The sequence below is a fragment of the Lycorma delicatula genome, chromosome 5 (assembly GCF_047948215.1).
Source record: "Lycorma delicatula isolate Av1 chromosome 5, ASM4794821v1, whole genome shotgun sequence".
In the NCBI taxonomy this organism is placed as follows: domain Eukaryota; kingdom Metazoa; phylum Arthropoda; class Insecta; order Hemiptera; family Fulgoridae; genus Lycorma; species Lycorma delicatula.
Window position 1 is genome coordinate 148,641,072 of NC_134459.1, and position 26,129 is coordinate 148,667,200.

The 26,129-nt window shown below is 28.7% G+C and overlaps 2 protein-coding genes across 2 annotated transcripts in view; both read left to right on the plus strand.

The window, feature by feature from the left end:
• Positions 1-26,129, plus strand: part of LOC142325477 (neuronal acetylcholine receptor subunit alpha-7-like) — a 909,238-nt gene that overhangs the window by 674,197 nt on the left and 208,912 nt on the right. The gene's annotated exons all lie outside the window — the stretch shown is intronic.
• LOC142325475 (uncharacterized) lies at positions 1,997-24,464 on the plus strand. Its single transcript, XM_075367285.1, has 5 exons — positions 1,997-2,098; positions 5,742-5,956; positions 12,440-13,935; positions 19,324-20,044; positions 23,910-24,464. Exons 2-5 carry the CDS (start codon positions 5,750-5,752, stop codon positions 24,405-24,407), a joined length of 2,922 nt encoding a protein of 973 aa, XP_075223400.1. The 5' UTR covers positions 1,997-2,098; positions 5,742-5,749; the 3' UTR covers positions 24,408-24,464.

The window sequence follows — 26,129 nt, forward strand, 5'->3', positions numbered from 1 at the left end:
CAAGCCTGATTTTTAGCTACTCTTTTAATTTGGTCGATTGCTTCTTGTTTTGATTCTGTGAGGAACTATGTGGTCGGCAAAAGCTAAATATTCAGTCTTGACGTTCTGATCTTTGTTCCTATTATAAAAACACAATTACAGAATAAAATAAAAAATACTTAAGATTAAGGGCTGTTTTTATTATTTAAAATATAAACAAATGAAATAAAATATGTTAAAACATGACAGGGCCAGGAAGGTAGCCCTTTTGCTGAGGACCTCTTGGCCCGGTCACACGCAAGAGTGACTTGTTCGGGACGTTCTGATGAAGCATTAAGGATCCTCGAGGTTTAAGGGGTGGCGCGCCATGGTCGGGAGGGTATACATGGGGGCATACTCGGACTCCGACTAGGACTAGGAACGGGGAGCGTAGCCCTCCAGGGAAGAGGCATCACGGCATCCAGAAGCGGAGGTCGTGTTGCTTCAATGAACCAGGAAGGACCCCGTTGGGAAGGTACGATGGATGGACAATGCTGAAAGGTGGTGGCTAGACTTCGCCGCGTCGCATAAGGTCAACCGAGGCAACCTCTTCTAAGCGGGGTTACCGGTTGGCCTTACCAAGGCCAAAAGTTAAAACATTAATATAAAAATAATTCACATTTCAGAAAACATTAATGGAAGTTATTTGAACATATATTTATGTACAGTTGATCGGGATGTAGAAATTTCAGGGTTTTTTGTAATTTTTTTTATTAATATTATTTAAAAATAAACGATGGCGTATATTTTTATCAGAAATGAAATTTCAATCTGTTTACGGTTGGTAATGTACGCTCCTTTAACCAATTGTAAGTAGCTTCTCGAATAACGATTAAATTTTTTCATCAGTAAAAATTGAGGAATTTAATCGAATGCTTTAATAAGATCGTAAAAAAAGGTATCTTTTCGTTATCTATCCGATTTAAAGTGTTTTATAAAAAAAAAGGGAAATGGCTGTTTCGGTAGACAATTATTCCTTAAAACTTTGAAAGTTTGTCATTACTTTAATGCTTTACAATAATACACTTTAAAAAAAAGATCAAATTTACAAAACAGAATGTTTTCCGTTAAAATAAAACATTATAATTAGTATCTGTGGTAAAAGACTGAACGTCTCCTCACCTTAGCTTTGTCATCAGGTTCTATTCTAAATGCACCAAGAATTAATTACTATTGGTGTTTTTTTTGTTATATATTCTCTAATTACGTTAACTTTAAAGGTTAAATGTCATTGGAGCGAATGATTATGAATTACTGTTTTCAAAATTGAAGATAAATATTCAAAAAAATTTTTTTAAATTGATTTTTACGTTAATTAATGAATTAAATTCTGTTCTCAGCTTTCATTTTTCATTATATTAGGTGAAACTGACTTTTGCATGACTGTATATATTAATCATGATATTTAAACATAACTATACTGTTGAGAAGGATGATCTTGACTGCTGTCATATGCAGTAGAGGAATCAATCAATCTAGTTATGACCCAACGAACATCAACAATGAGACCATACATAAACAAATATACACACGCGCGCGCGCACACACACACACACACACATAAAATATATATGTAGAGAGAGAGGGGAGATAGTAAAAATATTTTAATATTTTTGGTTATGAATTCATTATTATTTTTTCAGACAAAAATATATAGTCATAGATAAAGAACAGTTGTAAAATTTTTTTACAACTGTGATATATATATATATATATATATATATAGGTAAAATAATATTTCCATAGAGAAATCGAATTTTTAAAGTATATTATTCATTAATTAGTACTTTTAAAATCCAGTTTTTTAATCAATCGTAGCTTTTTATTATAAATTCATTATTCTACATGTAAAAAAGAAAAATATAATTTTTTTAAATGTATACAAAACTCATCCAAACACGTTGAAAATACAAATTGTTTTTACTTACTTATAAAATCTGCATGTTGGTTTTATGTTTACTCAAATGGTACATAAGTAAACAAAAATAATGTGACTTGATAACTAAGAAGAAAATTACATAAGTATAATGTGAATTAGAATCTTACTACACAGATTAATTATTTCATCGAAGAATTTCAGGTAATAAAATCTTTATTATTATTATCAATTTTTTAAGAATGAGTACTCGATTAAATCAAATATTTCTGAATTATTTTATTTGACTTAAATATATTTAAATAGGGCGGCTACTCAAACATTTTTACATAATTCACATGTAAAGTTAATAATTGGTTCGTTAATTAAGCAAATGAAAAACGTATTTCTCATTTATTATTAAGCTAAAATTTTTATATTTTCATTTTGAATGGAGGATAATTTTCGGTGTTGGGACTGTTCAATCGACATGGTTCACCTATGTTAAATTAATTCAAATTAATTAATGTTTAACGAGATTAAATAAATGCTACTTTATTTTTATACAATATTTTAATTTATTTCGATGTCAAATGAAATTAATAAATTATTTAAATTAATGAACATCAAACATTTAGAAAAAAATTAATTAATATATAATTTCTTTGCTTAAAGAAAAAAAAATCAGTTCATTGTAAAATGAAATTATACGATACATGTGTATGTAATATAATATTATTACTCGAAACTTAAGTATAATAATTACGTTTAATTGAAGCACATTACATAAAACTTATTAAGATAACAGAGATATTAAAACCCAAGGTTAATTAACTTGTGGATTGTTTTTAACAATCTGCAAATATTTTTTTTTTAAATCTGAGTGGGAAGAGTACTTACATAAAATAAGTAAATTTTTTGTTAACTTAATTTACGATATATATCTAATGATTTCATTAGATTTGTGATAAATTTACTGATTCATTTTACTTATTACACATTTAAACAGCTTAATTAATTCTTAGGATTAGTATAATCATTAAATATTCTTTTTGTGAACGTATAGTCTCGTTTAAAAAAATAAAATAAAATCAAATCTATTTCCAAAATTAAAAACAGTTTTCAAGAAACAAAAATGGTCGTCAACTCATCTTTTTAGTAATTGCTGAATGTAATTTAGGTAAAGTGATCTTTGATTATCAAAAATTTACGAGATTTTTTAAGCGTTTATTTTCTTGCGAACGATTGTAACTAAATCATTTCAAAAAAATAAAAGTGATTTATTTCTAAAAACTGCTCATGAGAACCACCTTAATATACTAATATTTCTATTTTTAATAAATTATTTGAAATTAATTTTTTTTTCTACCTATTAGCATTTATAATTGGTACCGCATTGGGGACCATGAATAAATTTAATTTATGACAATCAGGTGAAGAGAAGTCCTCGACGAAACCCCCTCATTAAAGCATAAGTACAAAGATTCAACAACCCCCCATTTATAAGAAAATCGGTTGTACAGATGGTCCAAGTAAAGTTCAGTACTTAACAAAACACTAGAGATAAGTTATCGAAAGAAAAGAATAAAAAATCAAAACAATGTCATCAATACCAATATATGAAAACAGCTCTGCATATAAAGCAAATAATCGTCGATGAATAGAAATAGCTGTAATTCGTAGAATATCAAAGTGACGTTCACAACACAGTAACAGTCATACTACCTACCGGGTTGGTCTAGTGGTGAACGCGTCTTCCCAAATCAGCTGATTTGGAAAGTCGAGAGTTCCAGCGTTCAAGTCCTAGTAAAGCCGGCTATTTTTACACGGATTTGAATACTAGATCGTGGATACCGGTGTTCTTTGGTGGTTGGATTTCAATTAACCACACATCTCAGGTATGGTCGAACTGAGAATGTACAAGACTACACTTCATTCACACTCATACATATCATCTTCATTCATCCTCTGAAGTATTATCTAAACGGTAGTTACCGGAGGCTAAACAGGAAAAAAAACAGTCATACTGTGTTGCAACTTCTACGTTCTTTCTCCAGGTTTTACATCTATCAGGTCCAGCACCTGGAAACGTATTAGACATCTGATGTCATCGTTGTTGTCCAATAGATTTACTGATTTACTACTGATAATTTACATGTTTATCTAACCTCTGTTTAAACATCGAGAAAATTTTACGAATCTATTTGTAAATAGAAGGCAATCCTACATATTCATGAATTTTTCCACCCCTAAAAAACCATGGCGCCTCTGTTATGGTCATAAATTTATTTTTGAATCTTTGAACTATCTCGATATTGCTGTTACGCGATATAACCCCTTAGCTGGATCCCGTACGTCCAGATAGATTTAAGAATAATTCTGAATATCAACATTTTATTAGATAACGATAACTGTGAGTTTCTATCAAACAATCAGTTTAATTCCCTGTACTAGATGTTAAGATGTTTTCCTTTTTGTACTACTTGGCCCTTACACGTCAGGCGACGATCCAAGTGTATACCGTACCCAATCCGTATGAGGGATGTAGAGTTCATTTAGAAATACATTAAATAAAAGATATTAAGATACCAGACATATTAAAACCCAACGTTAATTAACTTGTGGATTGTTTTTAACAATTTGTACAAATAAAATTTTCAAAAATCTGAGTGACGTTACACAAAATATGTAAATGTTTTATTACAGGAAGATTAATTAAAAATATATATTTTAGAAATTCATTTTAATTATAATAAATTTATTAATTCAATTTACCTTATACACATTTAAACTCAATTAATCTTTAGGGTTGATAAAACCACTAATTTTCATTGTAAATGTCACTTGGCTCGATTTTTTCTGATTCACCCTCATTTTCCATTTCGTCAGCCATACGCCGATCTCATCTAACTCCGATTGTAATTTAACAAACGCTTAATTCGGATCTTCATTATCTGCTAGGAATGCCGTGTCATCTTCAAATGTAGCAATGACGTAATCCGGAGCAGGAAGGTCTGATGTGAAAATCGAATACAGAACAGGCCTCGGAACAGAGCTCTGGGGAACTCCCGACTTAGTAACGAAGAACTCAGATAATTCCTGATTGAACTTAACCTGGGAAATGCGTTTATCCAGAAAACTTTGCAGAATTAAGTAAAATGTCTGAGGGAAGCTTTGTTTTAGGTTGTTTTAAAATTTTAAATGAAGATCTGAAAAATATTCCGATTATTCTATTTATAGTAGTTAGTTTTTATAGTATTTATGGTTCTCTCCAATGGTAAGTTCGGCTTTAAAACCTCTATTTGGGTGGATTTTTACTGATGTTTATATACGAGTATATTTATAAGAAATAATATACATGCATACGTACATGCATAATACGTACATAATACAAACACGAGTATATAAAATATAAGCCGTATTTATTTATTTTTTAATTACTATTATGTTCTATTCAAATTGTATTTCTTTAGATCACATTTTTTTTTTTTTCAGGAAATATATATATATATATACTTAGAATATTGGTAAATTTCATATAAAAAATAACTATTTTTAAAAGAGTGCACATATCCATTTAAGGTGAAAGTTATAAGATTCTAAGGTTAACTTATTCTAGGTTAATCTTTTATCTGAATTTTATTCTCCTAAGAAGCTTTACTTAGAACGAAAGTTAACTTTGACTCAGATAACGTTTTTATAATTTCGTTTTAAAAACTGTTTTATAATTTTTAAACACAGTAGCTCATGAATAGCAAAATTCATTCCTATTAAAAAATCATTGTTACTCGATAATCTAATAAAGTAGATCTTAGTAAGTATAAAATGAAACGATCTAAATATTTTTCGGATGGAATTTTGATTTCAGGATATAAAATGATTGATCGAGTAAAAAATACAATCGGAATAATATTAATAAGTATAACAATTGTGAATGCATATATATTTACGTATCCAAAAAACTACGAAAAGTATGAAAAAATATACAATATTTTGATCCAATCAGATGATCAGATTATGTCTAATTTTGAACGATTTGTAATTGATGATATCAATAATTACTCTAATGATGATGTTGTAGACGTAAGTAACTAATTGCATTAAGTTTTACTGCACAAAACATTTTAACTTTTTAATATTTCATGTTAAGCATTAAGAAATTAAGATTAATGATTTGACGTTTGATTTTTTTTTTAAGTCGAAGGTCAGCTAATTGATACAATAATTGAGGATATGTATTCTAGAATAAGATATGGACGGGTATAAAAAAACATGGATTTTAGAGGGATATGGGAAAAGATTGAAAATAATAAAAATATTTCGGTAGAAAAACGAGTAGATTATTTAAGACAAATGAAAATTTACAGACGGGAAGGACGATTGATTATATTTTTTCTAACGAGCCATACGTTCACTTAATTCACGTAAAACCTTATGGTTAGACTGATGACTGTAAATCTGTACAACAACAAAAAAACCGTATACAAAGGATAAAAGCCGATATTGCTCAGTAGAGATTCTGAAAGTACTTCAGATTTGCAATAGGTCCAAAAATAAGCAAAAAAACCGGAAGAACATGAATGTAGAGAATTGCAAAAAAATAAATGACTAGGAGCAAAATTAATAGCAGACTTACTACTTATTTTTTAATAACTGACAATATTCATTATTATATAAAATTACACAAGTGTCAAATTAAAAGTTGCAGAAAACAAAAGCTGTTAGAATGGTTACAGATAAAAATATTCCGTGTTCAGAAGATATGTTAAAAACTGAACTGATGAATTAGTACGATTAATAAGCCCCTAGATGAAGAGTAATACATGGATAAAATCTTGGAGGATTACCGTCACAAATCATCAAGATTACCATACTGCTACTCTAAACTCAACCTATTGATCTGATTTCGGTCAAAAAAAAAAATTCATGTTACGAAAGAAAATATGTTAAATCGGTAAAATATAACAAAAGTAATGGTTGACAAAAACATTTTCTAAACTGCCGATTTAATTCTGTCTGAAAGACATAAAAATAAAAGAATTATTATGAGACAGAGTAATCGTATAGCGAACGGAAATGATTATAAGAGCAAACGATGATAATGGAAGAAGTATTGTTGCGCCGCTATCTCAGAATACATCTCTGAGGATGTACAGTCACAGACAGTGATGAAATAAAAGGAATAGAATAGTTAAATTTAAAAAAATTTGCCTTACTTCCCACTTTTTCTTATTGTTTAAACAAAAGATTGAAGGTATTAAAACAAAAAACTAATAAATAAAATACAAAAAAATAATAAAAATATAAAAAATGAATATCTGATGTAAAGAAAGGAGATGGCCTATCCCCGCTTCTTTTCAATGAGTTCTTGTCTTGGGAAAGGTCATTAGGGAATGGATGAATTTCTGCAAAGAAAAGAAAATTATAAAAGGCAGATTAGTAGTATATGCTAAAGAAAACCTGAACATAGATTTTTATCGCTTTTGCAGATTACGTTGCGATCCTAACAAAGAACATATAAACGGTAGAGGAAATATTGAACATCTTGTTATGAGACGGCTGAAAAAACAGATCTAAGGATATCAATCTTTAAAACCGAGTACTTGACCAACATTAGGCATTCACCAAATTACTTATTAGCAAACTACGGAAGAATTAGAAAGTCAGGGAAATTAAAATATTTTGGCTAAGTAATACAACCAATGAGTTAGATAGAGAGGCATATAAGGCTAGAGAGGCATATAAATAATTTCCTTTAAAAAAAATTACTACCTTTAAAAAAAATTATATAATACAAATAGAATAAAACTTTGGAAAATTTAGAAACCGCAGTCCGAAAAAGAAGACTAAATTTTGTGGAATGTACGATTCGAAAACATTCAATTAGCCTGAATAAAAACCTTTTTGATAAATTTTTTAAATATAAAACTCCGCTCCGTACATAAGACAAATAAAGGAAAACCTTACTAAAGTAAATATAGAAATAAAAGACTGTCAGGATAGAAAAAATTCGCAGAATCGAGGTTCTTGTGAATGCAAAAAAGAAAATACAGCGCATGTGCTCGACAGAAGAACGAAAAACACAGCATAGTGAAAGAATGAAAGAATTCTGTAGGGAAACAGGGAAAATCAAAACAAAAGGAATTGAAATATCTGCGTGATCCTCTCAGGCCTTTTCGGAAAAAAAAAATATAAAGAATGGGAAAGATTCGATATTACGCCACAGCAGTTGGGTCTGCAGTGCTGCATACTACAAAGTCTGTAAATCCAAACCGAAGAGAGATCAATAAATTGAAGTTGGCTGAAAGGAAAATACCAAGAAAAATACTCGGACCACGGAAAACTGATTAGGGTTGGAGCTTAAGGAAAGGCGAAAACTTCTACCTCCTTGTAGACAGACTCACAGATGCCATTCGAAAAAGAAGATTAGGCTTCTTCTACGCGCACTTGGTTAGAGTGGGTGAAAACAGATTGACGAAGAGAATTTTCAAAAAGAGCGGTAAAGCCAAAACGAACGTTAATGGTTCACGCATATGAAAGAACATCTCGTGATTGCAGGGATAAATTTAGCGGATATAAGGGATAAAAATACATTTAAGAAGTTTGTGAAGGTTTTCAGAAAACAATCAGAGTGTAGAAAAGAAATGGTCATAAGAAAGGAAGGCACAACAAAGTTTTGAAATGAAGAAAAGTTAGAAAAAAGGGAAATCGGCCAGGGATTAACTATTAAACGTGATCCTATAGTGGCCGGTGGCGAGAAAAAATAAAACAAATTAAATATCATTAAGGAGAATAATAAAGGAAAACACAATTACAGTGTAAAAGAATACAATACAATACAGAAAATGAAATATAATACGTTAGCTATACAGCAAACATATTGTAATATACAGCAAACGTTTATATGTGTTTGTAATATCCATAAACTATATATCATACTTCCGTGGGTATTTCTCGTGCCTTCCCATCGTTTCCACCAATCCAGGATGTCAATGAGCTTACTAAACTTTGATGAGTAGTATATTAATATTTTTTAATGGGCTTTTTCTTATAATATAAATTTGGACTTTAACCACACTTATTATTATTCTTTGTGTAAACAGATGTAATGCTGCTCTGATTAAGCTTTTACCACGATTTTCTTTATTCCATTCAGACAAATGATAGAGAATTTCCTTTTTTTTCATGGGGGTAACATATCTACATATCTACATACCACGTTTTAAACTGCAACTACTCATGGGTTAGAAAACTCCATCTTCAGTTTTCTAGAGACAAAATCGATTTGTCCATTAGCTAATATGTTAAAACTCCTTACTATTCTTGGATTTATAACCACAGTTCCTTTTTATTTACGTTTCTGTAAAAAAACTGAAAATATTATAAGAAAAATTATTTTTTAAATTCGAAAGTACATTTTTTATGTTCTTTCTGCCAATTACAAAATTTAAATCAAAAAACTTTTGGTTCCTTCAAACTCTTTGAGAGTAGGATTCCTGGATATTTATTTAGTACAACAGAAATTGAACAAAATATTTTCACTAACCAGAGTTGGATAACAGACTCTACACCTAATATAAATAATTCAATTAAAGCACTGATCCTCAAACTTTTTCGCCCACCGTCTCACACTGAGAATCAAAAATTTTCTTCCGCCCCTCACAATTTTTAAACCTCTCTCTCTTTTTTCTGTTTAGCCTCCGGTAACTACCGTTTAGATAATACTTCAGAGGATGAATGAGGATGATATATTTGAGTGTAAATGAAGTGTAGTCTTGTACATTCTCAGTTCGACCATTCCTGAGATGTATGGTTAATTGAAACCCAACCACCAAAGAACACCGGTATCCACGATCTAGTATTCAAATCCATGTAAAAATATCTGGCTTTACTAGGACTTGAACGCTGTAACTCTCGACTTCCAAATCAGCTGATTTGGGAAGACGCGTTCACCACTATACCAACCCGGTGGGTGGAAATGATTATACTGTGCTCAGCGAGCTACCCAAGCTGTTGTTTGTAGTAGTGAGATTTTACTGCAGCGTGTGCGATTGTGTTAGTGCAGTAATGTACCGACTCAAATTTGTTAGTCCTCATTAGTATTTATACAATATTTAATCGTCTATTGCGTTTTTGTCAGCAGTCATATATGATTTTAAACCTAGCTGCCATGTAATTAATTCGTAAATAATTCGATTAAGTCGGCTCCAAATGAAGACATCAAACATAAATAAGATCATAGATCAAACTTAAAAAATCAAAAATATGTAATTTGTGTCGTAACATTTGAGACAGTCTTTTGCAATGCCCCGTGGTTTATTTACAACAGGGTTCTTAAAAGTGAATCGAGTGACACATCCTAATATTAGATTAAATTATACATAAAAGATAAATAATATTGTTTATAATATTAACAACGTAGAATAAACTAAACATCTTTTAAACTGTAAATTTTTATCTTAACTGTATTTTTTTATACTTAAAACTACAATTTTTATAATTTTTTTTCTAATCGCTGACAATGCATGGTTGTATCAAAAAATAGAAAGTAAGCACAGAAATTTATCATCAATGATAAAGATTTTATTAATCCAATATTGCATTAGATCGCTTTATTAAATCAGTTACAAAATACATGATGTAAGCAATATAGAAGCATCTATAATGAATACGTTATTTTAATTAGAATGATTAATTATATTATTTTAATTTTTAATTCTGTAAAAAAAAATTACAAATTCCAGCTCTGTAGTAAGATTCATTAATTGAAAAAAAAAAAATGGAAATGGAAATTATAATAGCATTATACGCAGCTAAATTTACGAAACTTTAAAATAAATTAAAAAATTACAAAATATTTCGAGTAAAAGAAATTAGTTTTTCTTTTACCTTTGGAGTTCAAAATATAAATAATGTTGAATAACAAAGTCTAAATAAAAACGAAATTTACCTATATTTAAAATTACATTTTTTGTTTTTTTAATTTGTGGATGATTTAATTCCATTTCATTAGTGTAAATTTTAATGAAGAATACAAAATAAATTAAAAAAGACTGTAGAAATCGATTTATTTTTTATAAACCAGGCGTAACCGGAAATTAAATACCGTTTAGTTATTAAAAAATACACATACGTTTAACAGAATAATTTTTTTACTACACGGCAGAGCGTACCTTAAACTAGTTTTCTACATAATTTCCACCATTATTAAGGTACCTTTCAGATCTTTAATCAAGTTTTTGATTCCTCCCGTAAAGAACGGCGCCGCCAGTGAAACCACTTTTGTACAGCATTTTTCATGTCGGCATCGTCTTATAGCGCTGACCAGCAAGGTTCGCTTAAGATAGAGAAACAAGGAGTAGTCACTCGACGCCAACTTAGGACTATATTGTAAGTGTTTCAATTGCACCCATCCAGATTGTTCAAACTTTTGAGTTTCTCTGGCAACATGCGACGAGCATTGTCGTGAAGCAACAAAATCCCATTGCTGAGCAAGTTTCTCCTTTTGCTTTGGAATGCACGGCGTAGTTTTTTGAAGAGTATTAGAATAAAGTGAAGCATTTATAGTTCCACTTCTCGGCAAGAAATCAACCAAAAATTCCCTTTCTTATCCCAGAAGACAGTGCACAAGATTTTTTGTGTTAAAATGGTGGTTTTGAAGTTCTGTTTTTGCAAAGATATTGTGTGTCGCCATTCCAGAGACTGCTGTTTGGATTCTGCGGTAATGTAAGAGATCCGATACCTATTTATCTTAAAGTTCGTCACTTTCACTTTCGTATCGGATCAGAAAAGAATGAGCGGAGTCCAATCGCTTGATTTTGTGAACCTCCGTCAACGTTTTCGGCACCCAATGAGAGCAGAGTTTGTGATAGTCTAGGTTTTGTATTTCCTATGCTATTGTATTACCTAGGATAATTGTATGAAATTCAATTCCATACAAAACTGTTTGTTAATTTTCAGCGAACCCAATACATAACGAAGAAATACAAACCGTCGATTTTTTTGACTTTTTCATCCACGACGTAACTAAAACATTTACGATGTAAAGGCGCCTTCACCTTTACTCGTCATGCACACTACTACACCCTCACTGAACTGCGGCACCCATTCCTACTCTCATACCTTAGTCACAATAAACGTCATTAATCTTTCGAAGAATATCAGCTGGTTTGATATTTTTCGCGTTTAGAAATCGGATAATTGTCCTAATTTCACAATCGGTGGAATTCTCGATCGATTTCAATATTTACAATATTACAATATTTTAAACGACGTTTAATCAATTGTAAATAAACGTGGTCTGTACTTATAATTGCATTTATCGAAAACCAACAAATGAGAAAATGTGGTACAGTTGCTCAGAGCTGCGATGGCAGCGCTGCGGCAGTGGTAGAAGGAAACAGGATACGCTTCGTATCTAAACCCTACATTTAATAAATACCATACGTTAATAAATATATTTTATAAATCCTTTATAATTTCAATCCCCTAAACCAGGGGATTATTGTATATCTTTTGGTTGTAAAACATTTGTAATTTATTCTTATTTTTTCTGTAATTTTTCAGTTCATAAAACTATGCAGGCACTGTAAAGTAAAGACAAAAACTGCGATAGAACTAACGCATTTTTTTGATAAATTCAAAATTCCAGTATATTATGCAAAATTATTGCTATATTTTAGCGATGAATGCGATAAATATGACGGTATTAAAATTAATGAAATGAAAGATATAATTAGATATTTATGGATGTCCGGTTGGAAGGTGCAAGATATATTTAAATTAATTTTTAAATCTTCGAATAAAATACGTTGTACTGATGTTGATAAATTTACAAGTTCTATGAGAGATAAAGAAATTAATGAAACAGCTATAACTCATTTAATAACTATAACGGATTTTGTTATTATATTTGGAGTAAGTGATGCGATACATACGTTAATAGATAATAAATGGGATTTTTTTAATATAATAGAATTAATTTTTACATTTAAACCGCAATTAAATGAACATCTTCAACCCGTTATCGATTTAATAAACAATTATAAATGGAGTGAAAAAGATATTGTTGATATTTTATGGTTAATTAAAATGAAAAAAACCGATCGTAGTATTTTTTCACAAGTTATTGAGTTTTTAAAAAAATACGCATGGAAACCAGAAAATATGCGTAGATTAATAGAACATACAAAATCAGAGAAATTAATTTCACATGAATCTATAATAAAGATTTTAGATGAAAAAAAATTAAATGAAACAGTTATAATAAATATCCTTATTTTTCAATCGAAAATTTTGAAAGAAAATCAACTTATTGATGTTATTGATTATTTTCAAAAGATAAAATTAAACCAGTCTGATATCGAATATTTATCAAAAAACATTAAATTTAATGTTGTACATGATCTAAACTCTATATTCGATTTAATTAAAGATAAAGATGAATTATCAGAAACAATAAAAATATTAAACAGAATTTATGAATTAAATTTAGAAACGAATGAAGTCAGAGAAATCATAACGGAATTAAATAACTGCTGTAAAATAGATAAAAAATTAATAAACTATTATCTACTTAAAATTAATAAAACTTCATTAAAAACTACATCAGATTTCTTAAATATATTATATCAAGACCACTTAAAGGGCAAAGATTTAATGGATTTATTAATATTACTAAACGATAATATTGACTGTGCTAATAAGAACGATTTAAAATTTATAACGAGTAAATTACGAAAGTTTTCACTTTATAATGAATGCGGCATCAAAATAATAACATCAGTAGGCCTGTGTAATAAACAAAAAATTGATTCTTTCATTACAGATTACCAAAAAGATAAAACCGATAAATTATTTCAAAGTTTTGATATATTACCAGATATTGTAAAGGCAAAGATCGATATATGTAGCGGCATATATAAAATTTATGAGAAACGGTATAAAACTGAATTACTTGTTACTTACAAAAACTGGTTATCAAAAAAAAAAACTGCTGAAAATTTATATCCAGTTTGTAATATTCAACAGTTCATACAAATTATGAAGTATAGTAATAAAAGGTATATATTTTATTCGTATTTATTAAAAATAATAATAATAATAATAGTAATAATTGCATATTTTGTTATTCAGCCCAATCTTTCTTCAATTTTCTTCAGGAGTTTTTAAATTATGGGAAATTTTTCAAACGTTTTCCTCGTAACCGTTTTCTTTTATCCAGATTTAACAAATCTATGTTTTTGATACATAAGACTACATAGTATTATTAATTAAAGTTCACTTAGTGTAGTTACGACAACCCTTGAAACGATTGCCGGAAGGCAAACAAAAAGTAATTTCGGAAAAAAATGGCAAAGACATTTAGAAAAATAACGAGATTCCCACGCCTAGGTTATTAAGGGTTACAAAAAAATTAATGATAGATTAAGAATATTAATGAAACGATTTCCTATTATCTTCTTCATCAAAACAGATTACAGCGTTGAATATCAGCATGTATAAGTCCGCTGAAATGTTTGCGCTATTCAAAAGTACAATAAAGTTTTAATTCTACTCAACACAGGGACTTTTTGGATAACGAATATCATTAATTCATAAACTTCAACTAATTTTCTTTCAAACACTTTACATCAGTCATAAAATGAATCGTAACTGAAATGTAAATATAAATTAATACACCTCATTTCACGGGTGAAAATGAATTACACACATTGTCTCTACCGAATAGGAAGAGTATATTTGTTTTTACATTATATTAATCAATTTTATGGAATATTCGTCAGAGTTTAAAAAATTCAGTTGACGAGCACAGTAGAGAGGGATTACTGGATTGGATTTGCTATTTTGACGTTCTATCGCGGTAAACTATCCTCTCCACTGTTAAATTAGTGCCAACTCATTACGTCATATACCTCAAGTAGTAGGTACCAAGCTAAATTTAGGTGCGCATATAAGTATTCGCTTTCTAAATTTTGAGAAATAATAATAATTTAATAAATTTGATCTCCAGAATGAGTTTTGTGAATGAAGCTTACAAAATAACCTAATGTTATTTTACTACATTTCTAAGTTTAAGATTAAAATATATATATATATATATATGAGTTATACATAGTTAAAAGAAATATGCATTATGGTGGGTTTTAATTTTTGTCCGCCATATTGAATCAAACAATTTTTTTTTAAATAGAAATTTTACAAGAAAAGCAATAGTGAAACCCGTTTTTCTGTTAATGCCTTTGTTATCGAGTTATAAGCATCCAAAGTAGCAATGACGGAGAATTCGTGTTAACAATAAAACGAGGTAAAACGCATTGCATAAACAATTTTATTGCATTTTACATTCATTCATAATGCATACAATAATGAACTGTTCAAACAGTTCTATAATATTGATAATTATAAACAATAACCTATAATAAACAATACAATAACAAATTAAACGCCTGTATCAACTGATATTTTTTTCTAAATAAAAATTCATTTCCGCTGTTATTATCAACTGATATTTGTTATTTATCGGAAATGAAACAAATCAACTGCAAATACTTAAAGAATGTATTACAAATTTAGTTGATTAAATCATCTGTTAATTTATAACAATATAGTTTGTATTACGTTGAAATAATACAACTTATTAATTCCTCATTTCTTTTTAGTTCAACATACTTGTAAAGGTAAAATATGATAGCGCAAGTAAAAATTATGTTGTTCATCCAGTGGTTAAAATTTGTTTTTTTGTGAAAGTTTTACTATTAGCTTCTCGTTTATTTATATATTTTTACTAGGGGGCTGTGCGCCCTGCATTTCCCCCAGTACTTCGGCGTTTTTCTTACCATGTCATAATACAAGGAGAACCAATCTTCTCTCATACGTCGACTCAGAGTTGAAGCAAAATTTTGGCTGAGAGCTCATTAGATGTGACTCAATTATCCGATTTTTTAAATCATTGCATGTCCCAGTAGATCAGTTAAGTCTCGAATTATTGCACGTTTCATGTTTTCAGCATTTTCCTTACCGTTTTATAATATAGCGTGAATTAAGTATTTTTATGATGCTGTTCTTATCAAGGTTATTTCATGGTCACTTCTAATGCATCCAGGCGAATGCTGGAATAATTCCTTTCATTTTATATCGTTCGTAAACAATGCTTTTATTAAATAATAAAAACATTATAATACCAAAAAATCAAAGTGAAGAAAAATATGACGAAAAATTGAACAACTGTATAATAAATTGAATTGCTTATTATAAACAGTAGTTGTTTACATTAACATTTATTCTATACTTATTTATTTTTATAAAATTTCAAAAAAAATTATGCGTGCAATAGTTTTTTTTTATCAAAATATAAAAAAAAACACAAGTATAATAAATATTAAAGTAAACAGCTACTTTTTACAGTACACAATACAATTTATTATACAGTTATTAGTTCAATTTATTTCCACTAGATGGAAACGCTTCATTCAAAATAAAAATGTGATCACATACAACAAACCAACGGTCCACTACTCTTTTAAAGAAATTTAATATTAAATCTTCAAATAACAATACGTTTTGTAAGTGAAACCGAAACAATAACTCTTTTGATGATGTACGAGTACGGTGACAGAGTTCGGCCTTTACAACAGGTATGTGATTTATTTTGTAATAGATTTCCAAACAGAGAACCAATAAATAAATCGACTGTGATCAAAACAGTACAGCGATTTGAAGAAACCGGTATTTAAAGAATCGTTCCCGCAGTGGTAGACCAAGAACTGTCAAAACTGATGCAAAATTATTATACATATTGCAGAGCTTTGTTAAAGACCGTCATTTATCGATTCGGAAAGTTGTCCAACATAAAATTATTTATTTTTAAGTTCAAAAATAATTTAATTTCAAACAAATAAATTTCATCTTTATAAGCTACATCTGGTGCAAGAGCTTTCGGAAGATGATTTTGACTCCGAGTTGAGTATTGTGATATTATAATGCAAAAATTAGACATAGACGCAAATTTTTCTAATTCAACAATATTTACTGATGAAGTGACTTTTATGTTAAATGGCCATGTGAATAAGCAAAACTATCGACATATTGGACCAATAATCGACCAATATCGACTAATAATTGACCAATATCGACATATTGGAGCAATAATAACCCCAGATGTATGTTGGACGCTCATAAACAGCATCCTTGGAAAGTGAACAATTGGGCGGGAATCGTTAACCGATTACATATTGCAATTACATATTGTAATTACACATTGTAATTACATATTGTAATTACATATTGTAATACCGATTAACATATTGTAGAGCCTTTTACTTTAGATGACAATCTTACGGGAGATGCTTACCCTGCAACTTGTTAGCCGATAGGATTTTACCAAATATCATAGAAAATGTTGGACAAGAATTAAATAATAACGTTTTATTTCAGCAAGATGGGACACCACTTCATTATTATCTAAGACCTCGGCAAATTTTTAATGAACAATTTCCAAATCGCTCGGTAGGTCGTAGAGGAGTTATAGAATGACCTGCCAGGTGCCCAGACCTGTCTCCTCTGGATTACTTATTTGAAGGGTACCTGAATGTTTGCAAAAACCTGTTATTGACGAATTGAAAAAAAGAATAATTGATGAATCTTGTCGTATATTTCCAGACATGACACAAACTATAAACGGATATTACTTGAGGTTAGCACACTGCCAAGCTCTAGAAAGGAAGCATTTCGAACATTTATTGTACAATGGTATTCTTTAAAAATTTATTTCATTAGTAATTTACGATCGAAATCATTCATTTAAGATTTTAAAATATATATTGCAATATTTAAAGTAAATAATATCAGTTGATAATAGTCGTTTAATTTGTTCTTGTGTTGTTAATTATTGGTTATTGTTTATTATTAATAATATAGTTCGTTATTGTATCCATTACAAATGGAGAATGCGATAAAATTGTTCATGCAGTGAATTTTACCTCTTTTATTTTATTAACACGATTTTTCCGTCATTGTAATTTTGAGTGCTTATAAACTCGATAACGAAGGCATTAACAGAAAGACGGGATTCACCATTGTTTTTCTTGTAAAATTATAAATCGAAATCACGTGTCATATGTCCGCCTTCCTATTTAAAAAAATTAAGTTTTGATTCAATATGGAGGATACGGACAAAAATTAAAAACTTAATATAATACATATTTTTTTTAACTATGTAGAACCCCATTTTTTTCTGCCTCCAATTACCTCTTAAATATGTAGTATAAAGCTGATTTCATACTTAATTATCACCCGCTGTATAATTATATATCTATTATATCTAACCGTTGCAATCTTTTACTGTATAAGAACTGCACGTTTAATAATTATAATCAAAATGAAAATTTTCCAGTAAAATTTAAACAAATTTTATATTTGTTTCTTTTACGTAAATTGAGAACGCACATCAATTCGCTTTTGATGTAACGAACGACGAACAAAAACTTTAATTTTGTAGTTTTTACCTTCGTTCAAGATCGATTGCTGTCATCATATACGTTAACAATTTTTCATATTAGAGTTTACAATTTTTTCATATGTATAACTGCATGCGTTATTATAATAGAGTTAATTACCGATTATATATTATTTTCCAGTGCAATTTTTTTGCAGTTAGATTTGGTTTCTTATTTGATTTCAATTAACTGAGTTATTACTATAAATAAATACATGTGTATACGGTTTTTGTTGAGCGTTACAATATGGTAGGAGAAAGTGACTTTTGCGGGAATCATATTCTTTTTTATTTGATTTTATATAATTTAGAATGTTGAAAAATTATTTTTTTTGTCTTTCAACAGAAAACTCTAGATAATTTTATTTTTCTACACTAAATTGCCTTAAGCATAGTGTGTCACAGATTTCTTTTTTATTAAGGACTGAAATTGTAAAAATAATGTTTTACTTCTATATTACCCAAATTTAATCGTAGTATATACATTTTGACTATTGAAGTTTCTGTCACTGAATTACCAAAGAAGTTATTTTTTATTAAAATATTATAAATTTGTAAAATTGATATGATAAAAACAGAATTGATATGAACGAGTGTCAGGCATACGGTGAGTAAAAAAAAAAATTAAAGCAGTAGATATGTTAATAATCATTTAGTTGATCAGAAAATCAACAATTCTATTTAATAATTTTACCTTTAATCACTTTTTTTGAACAAATTAAACTAGTGAAGATAAGAGGTTTAGAAATCCCTAAATTATTGCTATTCCTAAATTCGTTAGCGAGTTAGCAAAACGGGAATTTTTTATTAACTACGAAAATACACACATTATTTATTAATTAAATTATTAACTTAAAATTTAATTAATGTTTGTTTAAATTTGCCTCTTTTATTAATGGTTTATGTCATTATTATTTCAGTTATCGTTTATAAAGTGAAATTCTTATATTTACAGAAAAACAAAATTGGACGACCAGGAATTAGAATCTTTATTCGAAATTATTTGCAAATTCGATGATAATTCGTGGGATCATAGACATTTAAAAAGATTATTTCAATACCCAAACATTGGAAAAATAGATTTTAACATAATAAAAACGTTTTTGAAGGAGGGAACTGAAACAACCCGAAGGCTTTTCAACTTAGTTTCCGATGATATAAAAGACAGCCAAATCAAAGTCTTATTTGAAATAACCGAAAACTATTTCAATGATAACACATTAGTGGTTGCATTTTTAAATATCTACAACGATTGGGTCGAAATGAAAATACCCGATATTTATTTTGAGTGCAACTATGAAATTTTTAAAAAATTTACGGAATGTAAATCGCTTATATTACGTAATATCGATGAGAATGAAATCACGAAAAACTTTGCTAAGGATTTGTCAAACGCGCTAACTCTAATTAAATCGATTTATAAATATCAAGTTAAAAGAGACGTAAATGATTTAAAATTGATATATCCCGCAGTTATGTCTTTTATGTATCTGTATTGTAACGCAGATTTATTAGAAAAAATATTTACTCACTTGCCAAGAATTGCCGGTTATTTAAAAACTAGAGGCTGGAGTCAAAGAGAGTTAATAAGATTTTTATATGAACTCAGCAATCATGCAAAATCAATAGACACGATGTTTATTTTTATAGAAAATATAATGGACCCTGAAGAAGATGTAAGTACCGATATAAATAACATTTAATCATAACATAAAATCTTTAACAAAATTATAATAGAATTTATTTAAAAAATAAAAAACATACACCACTTTTTTTTAAATATTGAAAAAAAAAAATTAAATATTAAAAAATTAATTATTAATAATACTAATCAATAATTACTATATTAATTAATAATTAAATTAAATTAAAATTATTTTAATAACTCGAAATTTAAAGAAAATTTAAAAAATTAATTTTTAAATTTTAACTAATTTTCTTACAACAATTTACAAAAGAATTCAAAAAAAATTATTTTAATTTTAAATACGGATGAGTCGACAAAAAACCTACCCTATTAAAAAATAAAAAAAAAGAAACATAAAGGCAAAGAGAGTGAATAATTCATATCCCAGCAACAATAATGTGTTTTGAGAAATAAAATTTAATTAAGATAAAATTTAATTAATTTAACTAAAATTCGTATTTAAACTAACTTTATGTGTTTTTTAAAATTATAAGTTTACTTTTTTGTAATCTTTAAGAGTTTATTGAAACGAAAGATAGCTCATTTGTAAACAATTTGATTTTAAACAAGCAAATTAGGTAAATAATAATTAGGGTGAAAAATGCTGTGGTCTCTTATTTTAATATAGTCAAATTAGCAATTATCTTATTATTATTTTTTTTAATAAACATTAAATTTTTCTTTTAATTTTCCAATCTCCATGGCGGAGTAGTAGTGTATCGGCCTTTCATCCGGAGGTCCCTGTTCGAATCCCGATCAGGCATGACATTTTTTATATGCTACAAAATTTTGATCTAATATTTCCACGCACAAGATTCAAATTTGTGTGGTGTTTATTCATAAAGCGATGCTCAATTTAAGGTTAATCCTTCAATACATTATTTACGAATTTTAAAAATGTTGTGAACAGATTGATGTACTTCTATGTTTTTCATTGGAATGTGAATCTTTATTATAAAAGATTTACAAATAGACGAGGCATTAATCTATATATATATATAATGGTCTTTATAGGAAATAATAATACTACCGGTTTTATTACGGCTTTAGAAACAACAGAAAAAGATTTATTAATACTTCGGACACGTATTTCTTTTTAGCGATAGAAAAGAACTTATTGAAAAATGGTGTGTGTGTGTGTGTGTATGAATACGTATATATGTAATGATTTTACAGCGCAATATTCTTTTAAATGTTTTCTCTTGTGTATATATATATATATACCCTTTTTTGTAATCAGAAATCTAAAGAAATTCTGATTTAAAAATAGCAAATCGTGTTACTACTTTTCTAAATTAACCTTAGTAATTAAACGTTACTAAATTTACTAACTTTTCTTTTCTTTTTTTTTTTGTATCTCAAATTATATTTACAATCGATTTCGTAGATAGAAACCATAAGTAAATTTCATCACAAAAATTAAGTGGAAAGGAGTTTCCTTGAAACATCTTAATTAAATACATTTTAAAAACATCAATAATATATCAACATATGTAATGACAAAGTCAAGATAACTAGGCACAATCCATAAAATGTCCAGTAGTACGAATAAACGACAAAAGGTAAAACAAAAAGTAACATAAAAACAAATGAAACCAGAAACTTAAACAATCATAAATTTATATGATGCATAACTCAAGAAGAGAAGCCTCATCCGGAGAATCAATTTTAGGTTCCTAGGTCTAAGATGTTAACGGCAAACGGCTGACGTGGTCATTAAGTTTCTTTCAATACCTGGTTGTCAATCGATTGACTTCTTCCCGAACATACGATACCTCGTTAAGTGCTCATGGATTTCGGTGTTCCGAACGAACCATGACGTCTGCGTCATACACGTCGCAAATTTATTCTGGAAGCGCTGAATAGTCTCTATATTACTGATATCTGCCGTACCCCAAAGTTGGACTCAATGTTCGAATCTGTTTTAGAATCAGATTGTAAAATAGTAGCTTGTTAGTTACGGACAACTGCGACGTCCTTCCTTGTAACCAGTGTAGCTCCTTGAATTTGATATCTAGCTGCTTCTTTTCTCTAATATGAACCTTCCATAAATGCCATACCTTCCATAAATATGAATTTCATAAATATTGCACATTCTAAGCTCACGGGATGTAACCCCATCTAAATGAATTCCTGGACACTCACCCTTTTTCTTCGCGAATGTCATATGAGTCAACTTCACCTGATTCATCTGTATTTTCCATTTCCTCAACCACCCGGCTAGAAGATCAATCCCGATCGCAACCTTGCTGAGGGTTGAGTCGGATAGTCATGACTGTCGTGTCATCGGAAAATGATGCAATAGTGGTATTTATAACCGAAATGTTTGTAATGATGACGGAGTAGAGGATAAGATTAATATCCAAATTCTAACACCGTAGTATTGTATTGTCATCGAAGTTACATACGTGTATCAAATTTCATTGATTTTCATACGATAGATCAAAAGATATACCGGTTTCAAGACTTGATTACAACTAAAGCAAGTTAAATAAAAGCTTATAATAAAATAAAAACTATATTTATAAACTTTTCAAATATTTTTAGTCCGGGTTTCAAAATTTAAAAACAAATTATCATAACTGTTGTCGTTATAGGCGTCAACAGAAACGTAAGTAGAAAACGAAATTTAATTTAAAAATATCTAAAGGACGTAAACTTGCAATCCAGACATTCTACCACATATATTTTATTAGTCGAGTAAATAAAATTTTCCTCGAGAAAGATAAAGATATCATGAAGTTTAGACTAATACAAAATTATCGCCACACATCAAAAAGAATCTAAGGGCAGAGATAACAATTTAATGTTTTACAGTTGAAAACTTTCCCAAAAAAATTTTTCCTTTTGAGAGAAAAGACAAAAAAATCTTACCAGTTCTTCAACAATGAAATTTTTAAATTTCTATTTGAGTATTGATAAAATACTTTCGGAATTATATAATTCCTATTTATTAAGTACAATTTAAAACAGTTGATTTAATTAAACTAATTTTGTTACAAGTTTTGAAGCAATACATTGCTATTTATAGGTTTGAAGGGTTATTTTAATCTTTAACGTTTTCTAGGATACAGGCCAATTTCCCAGAGGAGCCACGGTAACGTTAAAATATGATTTAAAAAAAAAAATTTGTCTTGTTAATAATTTTTGATACTATGGACAATGTGGAATTATTCATGCTTTCTCCGAATCCTTTTTTCTATTCTTCTGAAATAAAGTAGTTTTGCTCAGTTTTTAAATTTTTTTACCGAATATCTTTTGTATGTTGTCAATGGTCTTTCTAGTAAAATGACTGAACTCAGCTGCAACTTAAAATAAAATTATTTTCTTTGGCATATTTCTCTATATCAAGCAACACCGTTTTATAAACCATTCCATTAAAGCTGCCATATACGAATAGTATTGGATGAAAATTATCATTGATGATTATCTATGAGTCATATCAAAGTGATTTTATTCTGTTTACGAATTAATTTATATCCAAAAATTTGTGTATGAATACATGGTTTGGAATACAATGTGTTTCTAGACGCAGACGGAACATAATAATTTTATTTTTTTGTGATCCGTACCTTTTAGTATAATTGTAGTTAGGGGTGTAAAATTTCATCTTGATAGGTTTTATATTCTTCTAATTATAACGGGTATAAAATGTAGAGCATATTTCAGCACAGTAAGATATTTATTACGCTTACATTAAAAGACGGGGATAAAATCGTATAGATATAAAATATTTATTTCAAAAAGAATAAAAAATAAAAAAATAATAAAAGTTTAATTTCAATTTCTTTATTTCTTCTAAATTTTAATTTGAAGCAATTTTATATATATTTATAATACTTACTTTTTTACAGCTAACCTATGATGACATACTACTAGCCGTACGTCTAAACGATGTCTGGGATAAGATAATTGGAAGTGATAGAATAGTTGCTATTAATTTGTTACGATTGTATCAAGAAAACGGTAATGAACATGAAAATAAATGTGTCGATCGTTGGCTACCGATTTTTATAAATAATAATACGAGGTTTAACGAGAATAATTATAAAGTAATAGAACATATATTTAAATTTGCATGTTCTTATAACTTACACGCAAAAGAATTCAAAGAATTAAGTAAAGTTATCGGTAAATCACGATTCAGTAATGATAGCAAATCTTTAAACATTCTGCTTAATCGACTTTTGGAAACTAAAAGATACGGTTCAATTGAATATTTTTTAAAGAACTTTAAGCATAACCCGGACAGAATTTATGAAATTGTGAAAGGAAATAACGAAGAACAATTAAATTCTGTTTTTATGTCGACGATGTTAATCAGAGTAACTAACACTTTAGAAGTTAACTAATAATGTTCAGTAATAAACCTGTATAAAAATATGATTAAAGGAGCTTTACTAAACTTTTATATGTCTAAGCGTTTTTCAACATTTGATATTTCTTAAACGCGCTTCGAAAAATAAGTGAGTAACGTTGTACGGAAAAGAATTGCTAAAAATGTTAAATCATAATATTTATGAAATATACAGATGTATAATTTAATTTCTCAAACGGATGGTGACATAACGAATTGTTTCCAACAAAAAGAGATATAGTCTGTTCCTTTACACTACCTACCTCTTATCGGTATGGTGCTTGTAAACTATTTAATGTATAAGCGGTAGTAAACAGATATTCTCTTTCAGAGTAATGATGTTAATTTTACAGATATTCCTTGTGGTAAAAAGAGGTGAAGCCGATGTAGTCTTTAAATACCTGATTTCAGAGGGTGCATGATAAAATTAGTTCATTCCAGTGAAAAAAAAGACGTGAAACCACTTCACATCTCATTCTCTTTTAGTAAACCTCGTACGGAATGTTTGTTATTCCTGACAATTACTTTTTTCAGAAGTTGACTGGTATCATGTCTCATATCAAATTACCTCCGATTATAGTTACGGTACTTAAAATCGTCATACCTTAAAACTTCATCGACGAAAATCATTTACTATCAGATACGGTTAGTCTTCAGATGAGGTTAGCCTGTTCATAAATTTTTTAATGTTTTTTAAATGTAAAAATAATTTAACATTGAGCGTCCGATACTTTATTAACGTAAATAAAAATTAACATCAGGAAACAACAGCAAAATTTTTCAATAATAAATTAAAAATATCCTTCCTATAAATCTTTTTCTTTGCTGTAAATTCAAACAAAATAATAATAATAATTATATTAAATTCAGTTTTTTTCAAAGTCAAAAAACCAAGATTTTATGAACCCGTTGATTAAAAAAGTTAATTTTTTTCTTTTTTTTTAATATGCTGATTTCATTTCATAGGGCCTCGTGACAATAGTAGAAATGAAAGAGTAGTAATATTGTTAAAATACCAGTTTAATTTTCAGTGATGTAGTTGTAGAACAACGGAATAGGTCGAACGCTATAGGTTTCTACAGTCAGTAAAACTTCCGTCTCAGTTATTTCAGTCCAGCTCTTGTGTAAATACAATCCATCCTTCTTAACTGTATATCAAGTACTTAAATGCTGTTGTGTTTACGTAAATATAAAAATAGTTTTACTACAATAAAACAGTAGATAACATTATAAAACAACAATATTATTAATAAATACAAGATTTGTTTGCTGTTTAAAGAAAAAATCTCACTGTGAATTAAACTGGTGTAGACCGTAATAAACCATAATTTACCACCGGTTTCAAAAATCATAATTTAGAGAAGAATTGAAAAAGTATTATTTCATGTTATAGCACAGTTTTTTAAAAGGTTGCTATAGTTGTTTAAAACGTTCATTCAATTTTGATTTTTTTTTTTGTATTCTTATTTAAAATTTGGTTAGGTCTATGAATCCATCGCTACGAAATAAATACCTTCGTAATAAATCTAAACGAAGCATTTTTTTAAAAATAGGTTCTCGTACGTGGCAGAAACTTGCGTTTTCTTAAATATATAAAATCCAGAGAACAAAGTAAAGAAACTGTCATCTATCTACGGTAAGCTGAAGCTCTGGAATGTAGAAATAATTCTTATTTCTACATTCCAGAGCTTATTTATTTATTGTATTCTAATAAAAT

What these genes read in the sequence shown, in the direction of transcription:
- LOC142325475 (XM_075367285.1), top strand. Translation starts at nt 5,750, where the DNA reads ATGATTGATCGAGTAAAAAATACAATCGGAATAATATTAATAAGTATA. An exon ending in ATGAAGTATAGTAATAAAAG is followed by an intron (nt 13,936 to 19,323) that starts GTATATATTTTA and finishes TTATATTTACAG; the next exon opens with AAAAACAAAATTGGACGACC. An exon ending in TAATGGACCCTGAAGAAGAT is followed by an intron (nt 20,045 to 23,909) that starts GTAAGTACCGAT and finishes ACTTTTTTACAG; the next exon opens with CTAACCTATGATGACATACT.